Raw genomic sequence first — 21,203 nt, 5'->3', positions numbered from 1 at the left:
ACTTGTGTACTCAGCCGTCATAATTTGTCACAGGGATACATACAATGGGTCATACGTTCTATGAAATATGATCTCTTGCGGCATACATCCATACCGTTACCTCCAGATGTATACCGGTCTCATAAATGGTACTGATTATTTTCATTGTCTTGCAAATTGTATTTTTATGTTCTTGCATAACTATATTTACTATTCAAACATCTCGACCATATGACGGTATGACTAACCAGTATCTATTTTATTAAGGTTAAGAATTTATCACTATGTTGATAATTGTTCTTTATCTTATCCTCGGTGTATAGCGAAGTTGTATGAAGCATCATAATAATAAGGAATAATGTGCATACAATAATTCTCTGCATATAATTCTACCACAATGTCAAATGTAATTTAAAAATCTTCGCCAATACACCTTGACTATTAATTGTAACCGCATCAACAAGTTTCACAAAATAATAAAATATAATTTAATGTTACAGAATGGATGAAGTCAGTAATTTATAAAGATTTCATTACTTGAATAGTTTATTCTTAAATAGTTTTTCTTGGAATATGTGACAAATAAAATCTCTTGGCAGTCATAAATTACAAAGTTTTACGATTGTGCTCTCAACGTGCGTTACCCATTAAAGTACCAAAAATGAAATTGGTTTCAGTATCTCGTCCTGACCTTTCTAAATTAAGACACCAAATTGCTTAATTGCGCTCTTAAGTGTTCTAAGCGTATCTAAACAGACTCCGTCGTACGCCGCAAACAAAGCTGAAGTTTCGTGATACCTTATAAGGGTAGGGGCCGGGTTCCTCTAAGTGCCTCCTACACTTCAACTAATGGCCATATCTGGCTTTATGGGCGTACTGACTAAGAAGGCCAGCGAATCGGCTACCTTCATTAGATGTTAGCTGATGACGGCAGTTTTTCTGCACGTGGGCGATTGATTCACCTTCGATATTGAGATTATCTTGTACATGTAGGTGGCAGCGTACCACTTGTTTCGTGATATTATGTAGGAAGTGTGATTATAAGTAACTAAGGTTTCGTAATTCTGATAACATGTGGGTTGTATCAATGTCTGTGGTTAGTTTTAAATACAAAATTGTTTGATATATAGTCGGAATTAAATTACATATACAATTATACAAATATGGTTGGTACATGTCGAAAAATAAATGCTATGCATCGTGAATTGACAAGGATTTTAGTCGTGATCAAAACCAACCGTACATTTTATAACACAAAAGTAAATTCATATGCAATAAATAAGACGATAACTATAGAAGTAGAACAAACAAATCGAAGAAAGTAAGCATTAGACACATTGTTAAAAGAATTAACGAAATTACCTATTTGACTAATTTGCTGCATTAAATGTGTATAATCAAGTTCTCATCTAGCCCAACCTATCATTTGTATCTCGATTCAACCTTTTAAATAAATTGTTTCGTCTTGGCTACCGACTTAAATAACCAATTACATCGATGATATAGGGTTGCCGTACATTAGAGTTTTACGTACCTATATGTATATTCAAAATGTGTTAAAATTCAAAGTTCAAAATTAGTTTAAAATGTGTAAATAATCATAATGTGTTAACCTTCTTTGTAAGTGATAATAATGTCTCAACTTTTATCTAATTTGTTTTATTTGAATTAGGTAAGAAAAAACTGATTTCATAGTTTTCCTGATTAATGTTGCCAGTATGACGTACAATTATTCATAGTTTTTCAAATATTTTGTTTGTTCAAACAAACAATACAACTATTGTGTGTTAAATATTTACTCTTAATTGTTTCAAGTACTAACTTATTGTTGTTAATGTGACTAAGTTTATTGAAAGTGTGATTCATCGAAAATTTTTGGTCTTTTCGTCACCCGCTCTGTACCTACTCAATTCTCAGTGACTCTTAATTGAACATCTGTTTTCGACTTTTGATGTTGACTCGGCAGCCCTATGAGGGCATTTGAACGAATTGAAGTGGTCATACCGAACCCCTGAGCTATTTTAATTACCGTTTGAATTTTAAAGTACTATCGAGGGTCTGTACTTACTTTACAGACTCGTTCATAGCTATTTATAAATACGTGACTCGATCCTAATCACGTCACAAATTTATGTTTATATTAGTAAATATTTAGGTTGAGTCTATTTGTAAGCTGTATCTGAGCCAGCAAAACATCAGTTAGATGTGAAAAGGAGTTGCATATAAAGAAATTATTAGTTGATTTCAAATGATCTAATGATCCAGCTATAAATTAATTATCATTTGCTTTAACGTTGAAAGAAACATCATGAGGAAACCTGCATACCTCAGAAATCTTAGAAAAATCTCAAATATATGTGAAGTCTACCAATTTGCATTGATATGTTTTACAACGTGTATATGTATAGACTTATCCCCTTAAAATTTACATCTTTATATCTTTTTAAGTACCTAAATTGTGTCATCACCATAGATTTTTTTCGCTACGCTAGTCATGACCAAATCCTTAATGCTTAATATAAAATCTTATGTGGCAATGAGGAGTATGACAAAAAGTTATGATTGACATATAATAGTGGAACTTTTGAACTTTACAACGACTAGACAATGTTTCTATAATCAATTAGTGGTCACTAAGCCCACTGGGAGGTCGTTTTTTAGGCTATTATGAAAAAATAAACCCTTTATGTACATGTTCCGTCAACTGACGTTTTGACATGTTCAATATGGCCCATTCAGGAATAATTGTGTAATCGATATACATGGTAGCTTTTATGTTCTTCAGCTACTATTTTAATTGACGTACGTTTTATATCACAATACCAATATATCATTTTAATATCATAACAGACTTCTCGAAGATCATTATGAATCGAAGCAAAGTATAGTTCCCATCATCGTCTATCTACTTAAATTTAATAAGACATCTTGATGGAACTTATTTGACATTAAATTTCAAAGACTGTAATTACGAACCAGTTACTTCCATGCAACCAATTATTTTCCGACGTCGGAACCCAAATAAATTTCCTAAGAACTGGGATATTTAAATATCAGTAGAGACATGATTGCACATCGATAAAGTTCCAGGAATAATCTATAGGTTGTCGACCAAGCTTGTTACCAGCCCATAATCGTAGTTTACATCAGACTGCATCATTTGTGACATTTACTCCCCATGACAGGCATATAATTATGAAAACTAGGAGGTTAACTGAGACAATACATCAATAAAACATCAAGGGACCGATATCTAGTAAATCAAGTTTTGTCATCGCTATTAATGCTACGTGATTCTTTATTATAGTAGGTATAATGGAAGGAAATATCTACTCGTAATGTTTTTGATTTCATATTTGTAATTGTTTATAAATATCACTTATTATTTTGTTCAAAACAAAAGTGAAATTCAAATTTCTTTGTGCGCATGTCTGAAGACGTGGAAATTTGCAAAATACAATTTTCAGCAAAATATCATTTACTGGCACGAATATTAACACCAACAATTTCATAAATAAGTTCCACAATTACACTATTAGCTAATTTATTAATTATATCATTCAATTAGGTATTAATGTTTTATGAAATTACATTAGAATATAATATTTCATTAACAGATTGCCACCTATTTCTTAATGCGGTACAAAATGGCCGCTCATATGTCCACTTGAGTTATAATAACGATCGGGAACTTGTCCAACATCCATCGTATACTTACCGACACCCTTGTTACTGCCAAAATAAATAAAGTTGACCATTAGTAACGGTACATGTAATCTAATATATCTTGCGCTATGCACAGTTTTAATAGCTTCTAGGCTTGAAAGATAAACGTACCTATGGTTCTTAATTATTTGTGGTGACTGGTTGCATCATGCACAATAATTATGATGTTTTATGTCAATGAAAATCGAATTGCAGAATAAATATGAAGTCCTGATTTGATATTAATTCAGATTCTATATTTTAAGATTACTGTAGTATTGTTTGTAATGAAACAGTTCCAATATTTTTCTTGTTATTTCATTCACAGACTAGGTGTTGATAAAATTCGTCGCGTTAGTTTCGAATAAACATACTTACATGTTTCTTGGATATTCTTAGTTATTTTAGTAATTGTACCTTCAGCGCAAACTAAACTTTGAGTTTTCCGTTACGAAATGCTCACGTCGTCACTTCTTCTGGCCGAGCTTTCGTCAAAACAAAGCGATTAGCTGGGTATCTTTAGTTTCGCTTATTATTTTACTGTTCTGTTTACGTGTACATTCATTTCGGTTTGGGCGCGCATAAGCGTATTTGTACGTGTTTATGTCCATGTTGCGTTTGTGGCCAAACTGTGCCAAGTAGTTCGCATTTGCATACCCTCCAGGCATTTAGGGATGTCTATTTTAGACCGCTACGTTCGTTGATCGTAGACTCGCAAATTTCACTCTTTTGATGTCATATCTGAGACATTAAGATAGCAATTTGAAATTATCCCGACAATATTTCAGAGATTAATATTCTATTAAATTCTCGGGCCGTAGCAATTCAGAATGAATTTATGAATCATAGAATGCGCCCGCGACATATTTCGTGGCTGCGGATGAAATATTGTGGAATTAAGCTGTGTTACGACTGAAGCCACAATCTTTTACTAATGCCTGGTAGCAAGTGCAAAAACAACTGATGTCATACTCAAACAGTATTTCGGTCTATTTACGTATCTGGTTTGTTGCGTTCACTTTTCGCGAGTTACTGCTATAACTGTATTGGTAATTTAGTATGCAACGAGTGAAATGTAGATACGATACATATGGAACCATCTGCGATTGTAATCATCGAGACAATGACAGCATTTTCCACTCGTGCACTGTTAAGTGATTCCTTTGAGCTTTGATAGAATTGCCATCTGCGAGAACAATGACTAAAGGTACTCTTTTTCCATTACATTCATTGTTTTAATTGACGTTTAATTCTTTAAAGGCACGTCTTTGATCGTAGCTGTGATTTATATGCATAATTTAATTGTAATCGAAAATACGGATACGAGGACATGATAGATGATACATCACCATCAACCAATTTTCATATACAAATGCTGGACACAGGTCTGCTGTCATAATGAGTTTAGGCAAAAGTATAACATGCTGGTTAAGTGGAGATTGTATCTACCAATAATATACCTAATATTCTCAATAGTATTTTGATGTTTGAAGCCTTTAGAGCATCAGGATATTATGAAGAACTTTTAGGTATGTAGGAGTTACCTCACGACGTTTTTCTTTAAGGTCATGTAATGTCATCGTATGAACATCTTAACGAGGATCGTCAATCGTATGAGCTTCGGGTCGACCTTTCTATTGTAACCGTCTTGTATTACGAAATCAATTCACATAAATCATTAAATTACAATAAAATTGTAATAGGTACCTTCTCATTCGTAACAAGTGGTAGTGAGGTAAGATCAGATGTCTAAACTTCTTTTAGGTTTTATTAATTCAAAAGTACTTAAAGTTTGGTTTGCAATATGAACTATTATTGTGTTTATCACTAAGAAGCCTAAGAATGTATTAATTGAAAACGAATAATAGGTACGTAAATAACAATAATTTTATTATTATACTACAATATGAATTAATTTAATGTACGCAATAAAATTAATATTAAACGATATTAACGCTTAAGTAATTTAAATACTTTTTATTAAATAAATTTAATTGTTATTGAGTAAATACGTCTGAAGTCTGAACTATTAATTGTAATTTAATAGACTGTGCTTACTAGAAACAGTTATCAAACAAATAAATTAGTATTAATACATTTATACGTGTTACTTTGAATACATATAATTTACGACTAACGTGTTTACATAGCAATTATCTATCGACACGACAATTATTAACTATGAACCCATGATAATTATTTTATACCGGTCAATTTATTTCATTTAGCACTTAATCTAAATAATTATAAATTTAAAATTTTTAGCGGACTTTTTTTAGAACTCCCAGGCGTTTAGGTGTCCTCACTATATTTTTCTTAAAGCAAGTGACAATTAATTCCTAAGACGCCCATAACTTTGTAACATCAGACATCCGTGCCTGGAATTCAAACCGCTGGACTGTTACTACTTAAGGTTAGAGTATAAAAAGTAAATGATCTTGTAAAGGTACATGAAGACATGATAGCAAGTAATCTAAACCGGAAAAGTGTACCAGATGGCCATAAGAATCGCTCTTTGCGGCCTATTAGAACGCTTGACACATCGACTTCTTCAAGTATTGTTGAACGTCAGCGTAGGCGGATCTTGATGATAAACATCTGGGCTATCTTCGCATAAATTAGGGTCTCCCCTCATTTATTTAACAGAAATCGGTGTACATTGCCCTAACGTAGCGCAGCTTTACGTAGAAAGAGAATTAGATTTAATAGTTCAACGCCAGTCCATTTTTGAAACATACGATATTCAACCAAGTTTTAACACTAATTTCAAATTAGATTGGATTACAGTTTTATGTTGGGCTGATCATATATATGAACATCATTGTAAATGTCAATTGTAATCAATTTGTAAATACCTATGTTAAAGTGCAGTTGGGATACAATTTTGTACAGTTGACATAACTGCATCAAGCAGCAAACCGATTGCGTGGTTCGTCGTTCGAAAGCAAGGACTGTAGACGCTGTCTAGACCGATTAGACGAATATGAGTGAGAGGCATCCCCTAATACTTCATTATTATGCACTCGTCATGAGCAAACTGACATGTGTCGCAAGAGGCGTTGCTTCAAATATGAGGAATCATTATTAATGGTACTGACAGGCATTTGATTGTCTTTGGGAGTGCCAAGTACCGCCCTGTTCACCGTTTGCTGCTGGGAGCATTATTCTGAGTAATTAGGCTTAATAGATAGGATATTGAAATGCTGTCGTGTTTTATGATTGTCAGTGTCCTAGTGATTTTTGATCATAATGAACACTCCAAAACTTATCATTAAATTTCAAATATAGGTAATATTATAAAATAAAATTAAAGATTTTCCGAATTTAATAATACACGTGACGAATGACGATACTATTATTATTTCGATGTTTACTTTTATGATTTTCTTATTTTGCCCTGTTTGGAATTACCACGATTGTGTTATCTACGAATTTCTAAAAGAGTAAATAAGGAAAAATATCAACTTAGTGTTTGTAATCTGTAAAAATACAGTACCTAGCATACGCTAAAACATTTTTAATCTATTGTATCCTAGAAAGGCCAAGAACTTAAATTTTTAAAAGATTACTGTATTTTTATTTGAGATGTTTTTATTTGGAATTTTTGTGTACAGAATCCTGTAAAAGTAACTGCTAACTGCTATTAGAAATCTACATTAATCATTGTAAAGTCACGTCGGTGCATTTCCGAAATTATACTTCGTATTCAAATCATTTCTGAGAATTAGATTATTTAATAAGTGCCCATAATATAAAGCCTTTCTTAGCAAAATATGAAGGACGGTATATCGCGGAATTCATATTAAATAATTATTATAATACCGGTAACCTATTGTTAAAACGGGTAAATGTGATTAATTATACAAATGTATTTTTAATTGTTTAAGTGCCTAAAAATAACATCTAATGCAAATATCCTATGAATAACATATTATAATTAATATTCGTTTTGCTGAGATAACGCTCAACGTACGTACATACATCGTTTATGTGATTTTAAGTGGTTTCTCTGTAGTTAGATCCTGCAGTTTCTGTTGTGTCTGTAAACATAGGTTACGTGTCAATGACTTTTGGTATAAACTGAACAAAACTCTCTCTTAAAATGATAGTCTTTGTTTGTTCTAAAGTTAACAGAACATCAACATTGTTAGTGTTAAAGTAAGTTCTAAAACATTCATAAACATGTTTTTAGATTCTTGTCGCTTTAAAAATAGAACTGACATCAATTTGCGACGTTTTCTAATCCCATTCTTACACCGGACGCTATAAACTCTCTATTATCCAGCAAACAGGCGTAGGTCCATAAAAGTTACGAAGAAAACATCACAGTGTGTGAAGTCTGTTTATACGAGTAGTTAACTTAAATATAATATTAATACGTTAATGTCCACAGTAACGACATACCGACTTCGCAACACAACAACATTCGATTCGCGTAGCCTATATTTACGTCTCAAGTAAACCGTGAAAAATAAATATTAGGCGATAAATCAGCTAAATCTAAAATCGCCGGTTTACTCCAATGATTTTATAGCTATAATAAAAGAACCGTCAACCGCGGACAGTGTTCAGAGAATAAATAGTATAGAACGTGGCCTGCATTCTACACGGGCCGTAGCGCCCGCTCATTGGTCCGGCCGGCATCGGCTTCGAATTCGACACATTTAGTTCCTCGTGAGCATACACACGCATTTAATGCTTTACAGACATGCTCCATTCACGATGATACGCTATGAAATATTTGGCGCGATGAAAATTCTATGACAGTGAGGATTTTTTTTTAAAACGACGAAAAAAACCACATGTCGACTGTACGACCTAGGAAATTTGAAGACTTTCTAGTTATGTTAATGTGATATAGGTTCATTATTTCTCCAATCACTTGATTCCCTTCATCTCTTTCCCGCGATATTGACAAGGATTTCCAAAGATTATTCTATTGTTTTGTTCTCAGAATTGTTATTATTCACTCTGGAACATTAGAACGGGTCTTAAAAGCAAACATGCGTAAATTCTCACGAAAACGTCGTAAATCTAAGTCTAGCTAATATGGATACGCTCAATATGTTCATCCGTTCCGATAAAATATTTACGTTCGTATTGTTTGCCGTTTGCTGTTTAAGCGTGAAATACTGTTAACTTTTATTTAATGTTACATTCTGCCGTTTAATAATAATGGACATATGCATTGATTTGTACAAAAATAAAGAAAGATATATGCTCCAATTATTAGATAAAAGAGGTCCCCGACATTTTTGCATGCATTAAATATTTTTAAACCCCATATAAATTACGAAATTCTTACTCCTTTTCTTAGTAATAGCTTCAAGAGCCAAATTATTATCAACGTTAAAGTTAAGTCCAACTGTTCAAGATTCAATCTTCGGCAACAGATGGCGTTACTTACTGTGTAAAGTATATATTACTCCTGCAAACGTTGAGACGAGATCATAGGTGATGTTTTATTATATTTTAATACAAAGACCAAAAAAATTTCCTTATGTACGCAGGGTCAATTTCAAATTCTTTCGAACTTCTGGAAGGTTTTTGTTCACAGATTATACCTTGATTCATTAACCCAAATGAACATGTCTACGTACTAATTAGAAACTTGTTTAACAATACCTAATTTAACTTTGCTAGTACCTCTAGAATTTAATTAGATGCTTATTTTAATATCTCATTGTTACAAGATATACTATTCATCTTTTAAAAACATCATTTGTACAAAGTTATACATTTTGGTTGTTATAATTCTATTCGAATGAGTAAAACCATAATTTAAGAAATCCTAAATATAGAATTATTTATTGTGTAGTATGTGTTCTTTCGGATTAACTTGTTACTTACAAAAATATTATAAGTTTCTGTTGAGAAAAATATTTTTTGTTGAAGACTACAATTATTAATGACTTTAGAGTTTACACTTACATGAACTAAAAGTGTTTATTTAAAATTACAAAAAAAGAATCAGAAATTCACCTATAAATATATTACTCTTGTTCCATACTTAGTAAAGCACAATTACAGTTGAGTATAATGTAATGTTACTTTCTGACGATGCAGTTACTTACTACTCGTTGTCGGCTTTCTGTAAACGTAAGATGTCCACAACATGCCATTATAAAGTTTACCGAGAACTTAATACGTTTTGTGGAGAAAATGTAGAGAGAAATCCATACCCAGCAATAGGATATGTATACTTATAACGCCAAATAACATTGTCTATTCGGATATCTTGCTCAATATCACCGATACCCTGACACCTTAATAGGGTGGCCCTTTGACCACACAGATCAAATTATCCAGATAAACCCATCTCAATCACAATTGTAAGAGGAACCTGACCTTTCTCACTGGTTTCCTTTTCGAGTGTTTCTTGTTACAAGTGAAATTTACTTAGGGTCTTAATGGAAACAATATTTTATTACAGAAATAGCAACATTATGAATCAAATCAAATTGTGTGAGATAAAGATGATTAATTTTTGATGAACTGTCATCATAAATTGGGACAAGATTTCGATTGATTGCATTTATAGTTTTTAATTATTATTTTATGGCAGTCCTTATGACTTAGTCTCATATATTGTTCTCTTTATTGATATGGCTTTACTGATGTAACATAAAAGTCGACCTCACAACTCCGTTTAAAGATTGTTTCACAATATTCGATGTCCGTTATGCTTCTGATGTGTGCTTTAAATACTGTGCAAATTACATCGTTTTGCATAACCTCTCAATCTGAATGGAGTCGTGTTTTGCAACGTACGTTCATTCAAAATGAGTCACTGAATGTTTCCTCACCCTTCTGAGAAGAATCAATGTCGTTCGTCCCACACGCGGTAATGAATAATAGTCTAGAATAGGAATCAATGTGACATTTGTCTTGAATACTGCTAATTGCGTCTTTTATAATACACTCTTGTACTCCATAATTGAATCTTGTCTACACAAACAGGACAGTCCATGCTATACCGATATTTTGCTAAGGAGTTCTTCATGTTAAGTATTTTATACCTTCTTCTAAATGATAAACTAGTGGATTTTTTATAACTAATGTACTCACTTGTTCACTCACGAAAGTACTTACTTGTTCATTATGATCACAAGTATAAGGCTAGTTAATTGGTCAAAATTTCACTCTAAGTGTCGGAAATCTCGACATTCATTTATGATTTTTAAATGATGTGCATGTAAAAAATTAATTATAACTTATATTTGTCGCGAAAAACTGGCTAACGTAAAAAATGGCTTTTCACGCTGGTCAGTTCTTGGCGGAAAATGACTGGCCAAAGAGTTGATAACAATTATGAATTTCATGTCAGACTTTTAATTATTCGTATGTCGCAGATCGCTATCTCAATCATCATAAGAGATTCCGTTTTAATAATCGCAAATATATAAAATTAAATGTCTGTGTTAAATCAAATAGTTTTACTTCCTAACGAACAAGAGTCACTTATGCATAATTCATATAAAACAAGTCGGTACTTGACACGAAAGTCAGGAAGTCTTCTGTATTTACTGAAAGTGACCGTTCTATTGAAATGACATGTTGAAATGGGCTAATAACAACATTAGTTAAGCAGCAAATTTGTAGTAAAACGTTTATATAACAGCAGAATGATTTTAAACGCCATTCATAGTTGGGTAAGAAATTGTTGATGAATGTTTTTGTACTTATAACTAGTCGTAGCAGAGTTGTAAAAGCTTAAAGATCTTAGATCAAAGAGCTTAGTTTAAAGATCTTCTTTCGTAATTGTCTTTGATTGTTGACGTTGTCGCATTATATTTGAGTTATTTACATTCAGGATGGTTTCTATTTGCCTTCCGCGAATAATGTAGTATCCGTTTCATCATTCATCAAGATTTACGATCCGATGCTTAAATTGATGCAAGTTGCACTTTTAATGAATCACAAATCAAATTACGTCAATAATGTTTTTGTTGAATAACTGATTGCACAACTTCTTCCAGCTTAACTCTTTTGAAGAGTTTAAAAACATAACATTTAGTTTTAATTAAAATTACGTTACCGAACATCTGCGTTCATATGATAATTGTTCATATGAACGCAGATGTTTCAATTGATTTTATTTGTCAAGACTTGTCTTTAACAAATGACCTGTCTTCTAGAAAAAATCCAAATCGTATGACTTTGTATAGATAAAAGCGGATACGCACGCTTTTTGTTTCCCATTGTTACATAAACTTAATTAGTTTCTTAAGTCTAGCATTGTTTTGATCCAGTTATCAAGGCCACTAAGTTTTAATAAATCAATTCAATTAAGGAAACTCACAAATGACTATAGGTACTATTCATAAATATATGATGATATAACAGAAAGGTATGGTGTCTTCTTCGATATTATTTTCAGTCTTTTTTTTAATAACTTAAGTTAAAAAAATATTTCGTAATCCAGACTGGAATCTGTATATCTAAACGCCCGTTGCTTTGGCGCACCTTTTAGATGTACGAACATGGCTTCATGCTATCAATCTTTGCCTGCTGTATTTGGATTTGCCAAGTATTTCCACTAACCACGTTGTTAAAATACCGACTCTTGTTTCGCTGTTGTAATTGCATGAGTATAATGTTTTAAGTTGTTAAGTTTTATGGAAGTATCAGTAAACTTGACGATAGTTGCGAAATTTTGAAAAGTTTATCTGCAAACGGCACCCACGTCCCTTCATTATGTTTCCTGTACTATATGGGTATTTGAAACTATACTACTAACTATAAACAAAAAATCAAAGCATTTTGTACGCGACAATTATTAAATAAAAATATTATATATCAAGGTTACAACTTTTATTCTGCTGCATCTGGATCCACGTTTTCATTAATAAATTTCTTTTATATCTTAATATCAACTTGTTTCGGCTTTTTGCCACAGGTTATTCAAAATTACTGTTTGATTTAAATGGAACTAAACGTTGATAAATTTATTTTCTGTTACTTAGTTTAAGAAGTGGAAACCATAATCTAATCTGTGGAAACTATAAAGTTCTGCTTATGAACTTGAAAGATCATAATGTCAAAATAATTTTACTATACTCTTAAACCTAAGATATAAGAGATAACTTTAATGAACATCGCTATTTACAGTATTTCTTTGATTAGCTGTTTGCGATCGAAGTACAGTGGTTTTCCTTGGAGCCAAATTCACTTTGCCATATTAATAGTTGGTGTAAGACCATCTTCGTTTTAATTGCTCGTACGAGACCCCACATTCTAATATGTTGGAATGATCGCTTGCGTGATCGAAGTCACGGTGGTTCATCGACGTAAGTCTGCACGCAAACTGACCGTAGCGGGGCGTTCACGCTTCGACGCTCAACGTGAGAAAATCCGACCTGAATCCTCATTGTCTTAATTTGTACCCTCATTTATATTGTCGGGAAAGAAATTAACTCCATTACTCGAGCCTACAATAGCATTAGAACATGAAACAAAGTGATGCGTCTTGTATGTTTCTAATTGAATTCAAATGTTTTACGTTTACTTCCTACACATTAAAATTTAGAAGGTTATTTATAATCAATTAGAATTCCGACGAAACATTAACGCTCTTTTGAAGAACTAATGCATCTTGTTAACTTTTATTGTAATTGTGTCAAATTGAGTAATTAATGTTTCATTAAATAATTTATTCGTCTAGACTCATCTTATATCTTCTGCAAGTTTTATTTTATACACAGCGTCAGTATTTCCGCTGTTCGATGAAACGCTAAACATAGGTTGCAATCGTTGGAAATGAATGTATCTAATTAAATTTTCTGTAGACCGAGGCTAAAACTGAAAGTGATTCTGAGACTGAGTTTATTGTTGTTTTGATTACATGAACAAGCGTTCGTAGATCTACAATGATAAAATTTTATAACACTTTTATAGCTTCAAAGTAATAGTAAACGTGCTTTAATACTCGATTTAAATAATCACACAAATAAAAGGGCTGCGGTGATTTTCTAATCATACCTTAAAACCAAGTGTGGGCGACAGAGATACGTGGTTCGAAATAAAAATCTGATCACGTAACATGAGCCCGTAATTCCGCGTGACAATATTATCATTATACCTTTGAACTGGACTTTATTTATAGCTTAAATTTCAAAGAAAACATGTTTTGTCTCAAAATTTAACACTTGTTTGATTTTACCTATTGTATAATAATTCAATTGGGTGTTGAACTCATGGTTCATATATTTCATATATTGGTATTAAAATTATAAGCTGATTTTGCGTCTCATATTTTCTGTATTTGCATTATTCTCAGACCTCTTTTGTGCAGGCAAGCTTATTGAATGGATTAAATGGAAAATGGACAGAACAATGAAAATTTTATATTGTAGTTAACCTCCTATTCTGACGTTAACTATTTTATTACTTTGCTTTGTTGGTGGTCCAGAAATAACGTGTAATAAGAAATAATGTTCTTCGCATTCTCTTAATACTCTAGTAACTATAGAAGCATGAAGGAATACTAATCCTTCGTTAATGTCATCTAAATATTATATTACAGGCGTATCGATATCTGGTGTCCGGTTTTCAATGTTATCGTCAAGTAATACAGTCGCACTGACTTAAAAGAAAACACGAATAAGGTTAAAATTGCTTGTATGGATAGACTCATATTGCGGTTAATGTAATTCCAGTTAAACGTGACTGGTGACTACAATTATTTTTAATATACTGCTAACTATACATGAAGCAAGTATTTCTATCAGTTATATTCCCCGTTGATTTCAGTTCGGGTTTACTACCACAAATGATGTGATGCTACAAAACATAATAAGATAAGTGACTCATTATGGAAACGAAACTTGTTGTAACGTGTTTGATAGATTAAATCATAACTTGATGGTTACACACACATAATACAAATTAATAAAAACCAAAAGAATTTCATGTATGTCAAATTATGGTTCTACGAAATAAATATGGGGTTTTGATTATTTAACATGTATGACATTTGAAAGTATACCGACTTACTTCAAAAGAGAATACATTAATCATAGTCTATGGATGTAGAGTGACGGATGGACAACCTCAAGATCAGGTATGTCAAAACAGAACCTCCATTATATTGCCTTTTGTTTTTGTACCAATGTCTCATTCGTGGTCGTGGCACAAAGGCTGTTGTATTGTTCTTGTGTCCGCTACAAGTGTTTCGACAGTCGTCAAAGTTGACTGTGACAGATTCTTGAAGGATTTTTTTAACTGTTGCTCTTTATTCGACCTTGTTTTTACCATTTGTCGACTTACAAGCTAATTGATTAATGACGAAGTGGAATGTTGCCACATATGCAGAGAAAACAGATACATTAGAATTATAATATAATCTGATGATTTTATATATACAGATAGTCGATGACTCCTCGAAACTATAAAAGAACACAACAATTACAACAAATATCCAAGAGTATGTGTCTAAAAGTACATGAGATAATTTTAAACGACGTACGCCATTTAAATACAACAGGCTTCACTTTTTAAACGCATTCTGCCATCGGAACCGAAGGTGGCAATTAAATGCATAATCCATCGGCGATCACACGAGTCTCCAGGCGGTTTAATTGCTTGTTTACTCACTACCCCCCGTATATGGCGTGAAAGCTCCTCTGTATTGTCGCCTGGACTCCGTATGGACTGCCGGACGTATCAGTGAGCGGCGCTTGAGAGCCTAAGTAGTTAAGAAATCGACGACTATTATATTGGACTCGTAATACTTTATATTCAATTTTCTCTGAAACAATTACACTTTGTGTATGGCATGGTGAGATAAAGGGTAATTAATTAAGTGAATATTGCAGATATCACCAATATTAAATAAGCCAATCTCTGATAGTATGTATGTTGCTAGGCTTGTGGAACCTGACAACGATAATGATGTTAAGTGGCTAGTAAAATTGATTTATGGCTTATTAGTCACAAAATATTGATTTAATCAATCTAGAAATTGTTTTTGCTAGCTTATTGTGTAATATTGGTCATGTATATTCATATTCGTATAATTTAATTCATATATAATGAGGATTTCGCAAATTAAATTTACATTTGAAGAACTTACTGTAAGCCTATATGAAAAACAGATAGTCGACAATCGAAATACAGTTAGTCATGAGAAATACTTTATTACAACAAGGACGTGATACTTCACATATGCGGCAGAAGAGTTTCATGCTCTTATGTGGACTGACATACTTTTAATGCATAATGATATTGCAAAAACAGATGGTTGCCTTGTTGTATGCCCCGGAAATTAGCCGTGACTCATCCGGCTCCTTATCTGGATAAGAGAGATAAAACGAAACCCCATGTTTATTTTTCGTCTTTACACACATGGGGAAAATGTGTAGGAAATTACTGAGATACTTAAAATAAAAATGAGTGAGAAATATTCTAAACGAATTTAATATTTTTATGACTCAATCAATGTGAAGTCAGAAATATAAGTGTACCAAGTGCCGCGTAGATTGATGAATGTTGTACATATGCTATTTAAAAATAAATTTTCATTAACATAGTTAGGAAATCAACGATCAAGTTTGTTTTGTATCGGTAAAAGAATTTGATTGTTAATAGTGAGTATAATATAAACTTATGACATCAGTGCGGTCAGCGGGGCGGCGGTATGACAGTACCGTATCATTAGAGGTGCAGCTTATAATTCATCAATAACGTTGTATCATTTCAATGATGTCATTGCTACATTCTTGTATTTCTCAGCTGTCCCCAATATTTCATAGGTATCAAAATTATATGAAACTATGGACAGCACGTTCTTGAAATGTTATTTTCGACAACATAAAGTTTATGGATGCATGTCATTATTTGATTTAGTTTTCCAGAAGCTGTAATATGGTCTCGTAAATATAAATTTTTAACAGAACATTAGCTTTTAGATGCCGAAGTAAACGTTTGGGCGGATGTCTAAATTTAACGTCACCAATATTCTGTCACGTAATATATTTAAGATTTACTATCTCACATTTAAGACGCAACTAACAGTCATCTTTCTTTTATTGCAGAAATAGCAAAAGTGCGGGCGAGTTTATTCCAAATAAATGGAGTCAAGAAAGAACCACTAGTGCTACCAGAGCCAGAAGGCATTGTCACTACACTCACAGAAAAAGTATACGTGCCAGTCAAAGAACATCCAGATGTAAGTAATAGTAAAGTAAATTTTATTAAACTATAACTCGCAAGAATAAATTGTGAAAAATCTGAATAATATGTATTGTATATACAAATTGTACATACGAAACAATATTAACATTGAAAGAATCGCTTAATAGATGCAGAAGTTTATATATACTACTGCATGTATTAAGCGATTCTTACCACACATAGATATATATCGAGAAATAGATATATTTCGAGAAGAGAATGGTGAAAAAGTTCCGGAAGATTATATCATAATTTCTGAGAATGTTATTGGCAACAAAAAGGTTTAAATGTTTTAAGTCACGCATTCGACGCAAATTCACAAACGGAGAAAGTATAATTAAATTTTATCGCTTAAGAACATAATAAATTAATAGAGGACATTAGACTTTATAAATCTGATATTTTAATACTTATCGCTTTGTAGTGTTTTTCTATATTTTCTGTTTAGATAACATTCTGTAGTTATTTCTCTGCAAATATTAATGCTAATATGAGTTATTAAACATATTATGTACGAAATTAAAAATATTATAATATCATACCATTTTAAAAGTGTACACATGGTTGATTATATCGTAGATTGAGATAAGTGTCATAAGCCTTAAGTTACTGCAAGGGGAATAGAACAAGCGAGCTATATAAATAGAAAGACAAGGTTGTCAGCTTACTACATTTGGTGACTTATGTCAGGGCGATCTCGTGTGAGCTCGAACGGTTGAAGCTCGCACGAATCTCAATAGTATAGTATACCATTAGTACCCATTCATTGTAACAAACGGTTCCAGGCTCATTCGCGAATGAATACGTTCAATACTTATTTGGGCTAACAGTTCATTGACCTGGATGAATAATATTAAACTGTTGCCTGAAGGTACATCGTTCGCTTCGCTTTGATTGACGCCGATGAAATTCTGTTCCACTTGCAATTTGTCTAAATAAATATTTGCAAAGCTCTAACATGTTACCTGTATGAAAACGATTATAATAAGTTATAAGCATATTGATCTTCTTTAAAGTCTATTATACTCCTCATAGTAAGCTACAATTTTACAATAGATGCATATATGATGATTCAGAGCTCATCACGTATCCACTGCTTTCAAAGATAGCAGTAGTCAGTGCTCAATATTCTCGGCATAAAGCTATCCAAGATGCATACTTGCAATGAACGTCAGTTACTGTGAGAGGTCACATGTCCCCGCTCCCAGTTAGTGATCGATTGTTGGCGCCAGTCATGCGTCCAGCCCAGCTTGCCTTAGAAGGAATGGCTGACAATCCTATACGAATAATATTCGGCAAGGTTACATAAGATATACAGGATAAATTATAGAGTTTAATAATCTCATATTGATATGTCCTTAATAAATAAAATAAAATAACGTAACTGACCTAAATTGAATGTTTGTAATAATTTATTTAAAAGCTAAAATAAAAATTTAAAGCGTCCTTTGAATACCAACTTCGATACGATCTCTTTACGATATAGTGTGAGTCGTGAACATCAAGTTAAGATGAAAGGCAGTGTCTAGTCATAAATTTCTCGGAACTTTTTACTTCCAATAGGAATGGAAAAAGGAAAAACCGTCCCTGAGTTAATGACAAATGAAGTGAATCCACATTTATGTCGCGTGTTGCGTCTGAGCTAAGGTTAGTTAGTGATCGATTGTTGGCGCCATCCACGCGTCCAGGCGTCAAACCTTCCTTACAAGGACTGACGTTTCAAGATTCTATGAGTAAAACATTTTTTACGCGGATAGGCTTGCTCATACTTTATTCATCTATCAACCGCTCTAATGGAATGATAAATAGTATTCCGTTGCGTATATGGTTTAGTGGAGTCTGTTACATGTACGGAATAATTGGTAAGAAAGCAATGACATTTTATACTAGTATATCGATGTAAGAAAGGCTTTGTGGCATCGTCTTGGTTGTTTATCTCCATTCCTACATATTTTTGTGACTAAGCTAATATATAAATTACGTTTTGAAACGAATTAGTTAAATTTCAAACTGTTCAATAAAGCTTGTTGCCTTAGGCTATATCGTGCGTCAAATAAAGTACTGACATTTTAATAGCGATTTCTTGCAACAAGTACTAATAGCACTCTATTAGTTTTTAATAGTTATGATATTTTCACGTCCACTTCTTACTATATTTATTTATGGTCCGTTCTAAGTCTTGTTAGCCTTATTAATATTCGATTGGGAGACCAGATTTCACTCTAGCTGATCATCCGGATAATTGTCAAGAATCCAACAATACGAACGTAAATCTTAAGATGAATTGAACATTGAACGATATTGATTGTCGATCAAAAGAGCCGTTCCAAGACATCAGCCACGTGAAATCATAATGGAAATATTCCCTAACGATGGAGTCACTGATTCTGAGAACCATTAGCAGGATAGGTATTACATATAAAATCAAAAATGAGTCCTATGCCATAAACTATTTCAGTCATATATTTTATTTGTGTGCTAGTTTACTTAAACGTGAATTGGATTAGTTGGCTTAATATTAATTAAACTTCGACTGTTTTTATATTTTGCTTATACTCATCAAAGATGAAAAGTGGAGGAGAACAACAGCACTCAATATTTCAAAACAGTCTTGTTCTCAAAAATCATCATTACAAACTTCAACGGAATGCGTGTACAGTGGCAGTTATTTATTTTGGCTATTTAATCGCTCGCAAAAACCTGGTTGTAAAGTAAACGGCAGTATACTACAAATAGAACTGAATGCGATTCGTATGCGAACACATTGTCGGAACAATGGTTCGGGCCTCGCTGTAACCGTGACTAATCTACGAATGTTTTGCAGTACCGACTTTAAAATTCTCGTTACAGCTTTCGTACGCACGTTTGTTTTGATATTTAGTTAAACTTACTGTATGGTAATGGTATATTTTGTAAGAAGACCCTAAGTGCGGTTGGTCGCCCATTTCAAATGTACTTTTGTATTTAAAGATTGTTCACCAAAATATTATATTAAACATTTAAAAATTAAATTATTTTCACATTTTTCTTTATTTAATTCACTACTTGATAGAAGTAGTTACTTACTAACATTATTGAAGATTGATCTACACATTCCGTAAATATCACATATTTTTATAGAATTATTACAAAACTTGTCTGCCTATCACATTCTGTATTGTGTTTGAAAAAAGGTGTGTTTATGATTATTTTGTATTCTGTTATGTTCTAATCCTTGTTCATAAGAGTGTTCTTCTACTATGATTGTATATATACCAATTACCTATTATCTTTGAAAAAATTGATGTAATTTTATTTTCAGAGAATATTTCAAGTATGTACCTACTTAAATTAAAAATTAAAGTATTACATTCGAAGTATAACTTGAATTGAAAGCTTTGGTCGCAATCTAACCATTTGTAAGCTGCTAAGTAATCATTATGCTAAGATATTCCTGTGTCCTAATCAAGTCTCAGCAAAACACATAAATTAGGAATAATTTGAATTTTACGAGGCGCTTTAAGATCAGTCGTATGTAGGTCATTTTCAATTTTGTCTTGGGAACTTGTTTGTGCTCTTTGCGTCACGTGGGGATTATCTGTTTCCTATAATTTATAGTCATGCCAAAGAGCACCACAGATGTCTGGATAGTAAATTAATTCTGGAGAGCAGTACAGATATTCATCATGATTCATGTTCAATGCTTAGGATTTTGTCTCTATTTTACTTGGGTGTTGTGTCTCTTTGTCCATCTTCTGTATTAACAATAGTTAAGTCATTCACTTATCGCATTCTTTTGGAAAAGTTTACTTTATTTTATTTCTGGAAACTTATATTTCCGCAATTTCAATTTAATATAAAGTCCGCCAAAATTTACAACACCAAAATCTGAAGATGCTATAAGATTTTAATTAGAAAAATATGTCTTCTGGTCTGCTTGTCAATATTCTCTTCATTTAAATTTTGTTTCCTGAGCAAAGTCATAAGCTAACAGCAGGTCTACGACATAACAATCACAGGATATGGCTTATTATTTTGAAATGCATAAGTTCTATCATAGCTACTAACAGTACTAACTCGGTGGAGAGTTAAAGCTTGCCCGTGGACTGGTCTCACTGGTTTCTCCAGCTTAGTGTTGGAACGCGCATATCGATTAGCTTACGAGCCTCATAATATTTAATTTATTATGCACCTATTTTATACTGCATTTAATAGTAAATTTGAATGTATTAGCATTATATAACTTCTAAGGAGGTAGATCGCATCACGACGTAAACAGCACAATAATGTCTGATGCATATAATTTTACGTTGAAGTAAATGATCTGCAAAACATATCTGTACTTCCAAATGGTTTTTCTGAGATAT

General features: G+C 32.6%; 1 protein-coding gene across 5 annotated transcripts in view; it reads left to right on the top strand.

Moving 5' to 3' along the window:
- The window catches only part of how (protein held out wings), a 90,470-nt gene that overhangs the window by 28,200 nt on the left and 41,067 nt on the right, over positions 1-21,203 (top strand). For all 5 annotated transcript variants that reach the window (XM_073093951.1, XM_073093953.1, XM_073093952.1 and 2 more), the window contains exon 2: positions 16,719-16,852. In XM_073093951.1, the coding sequence (XP_072950052.1) occupies positions 16,719-16,852 (134 nt within the window). The remainder of the gene's footprint in view (positions 1-16,718; positions 16,853-21,203) is intronic.

This window comes from Epargyreus clarus, unplaced genomic scaffold, assembly GCF_041222505.1.
Source record: "Epargyreus clarus isolate Ecla_fem2 unplaced genomic scaffold, WU_Ecla_fem_2.2 ptg000005l, whole genome shotgun sequence".
In the NCBI taxonomy this organism is placed as follows: Eukaryota; Metazoa; Arthropoda; class Insecta; order Lepidoptera; family Hesperiidae; genus Epargyreus; species Epargyreus clarus.
The sequence above is the reverse complement of the archived record's forward strand: the minus strand, read 5'-3'. Positions and strand labels throughout refer to the sequence as shown.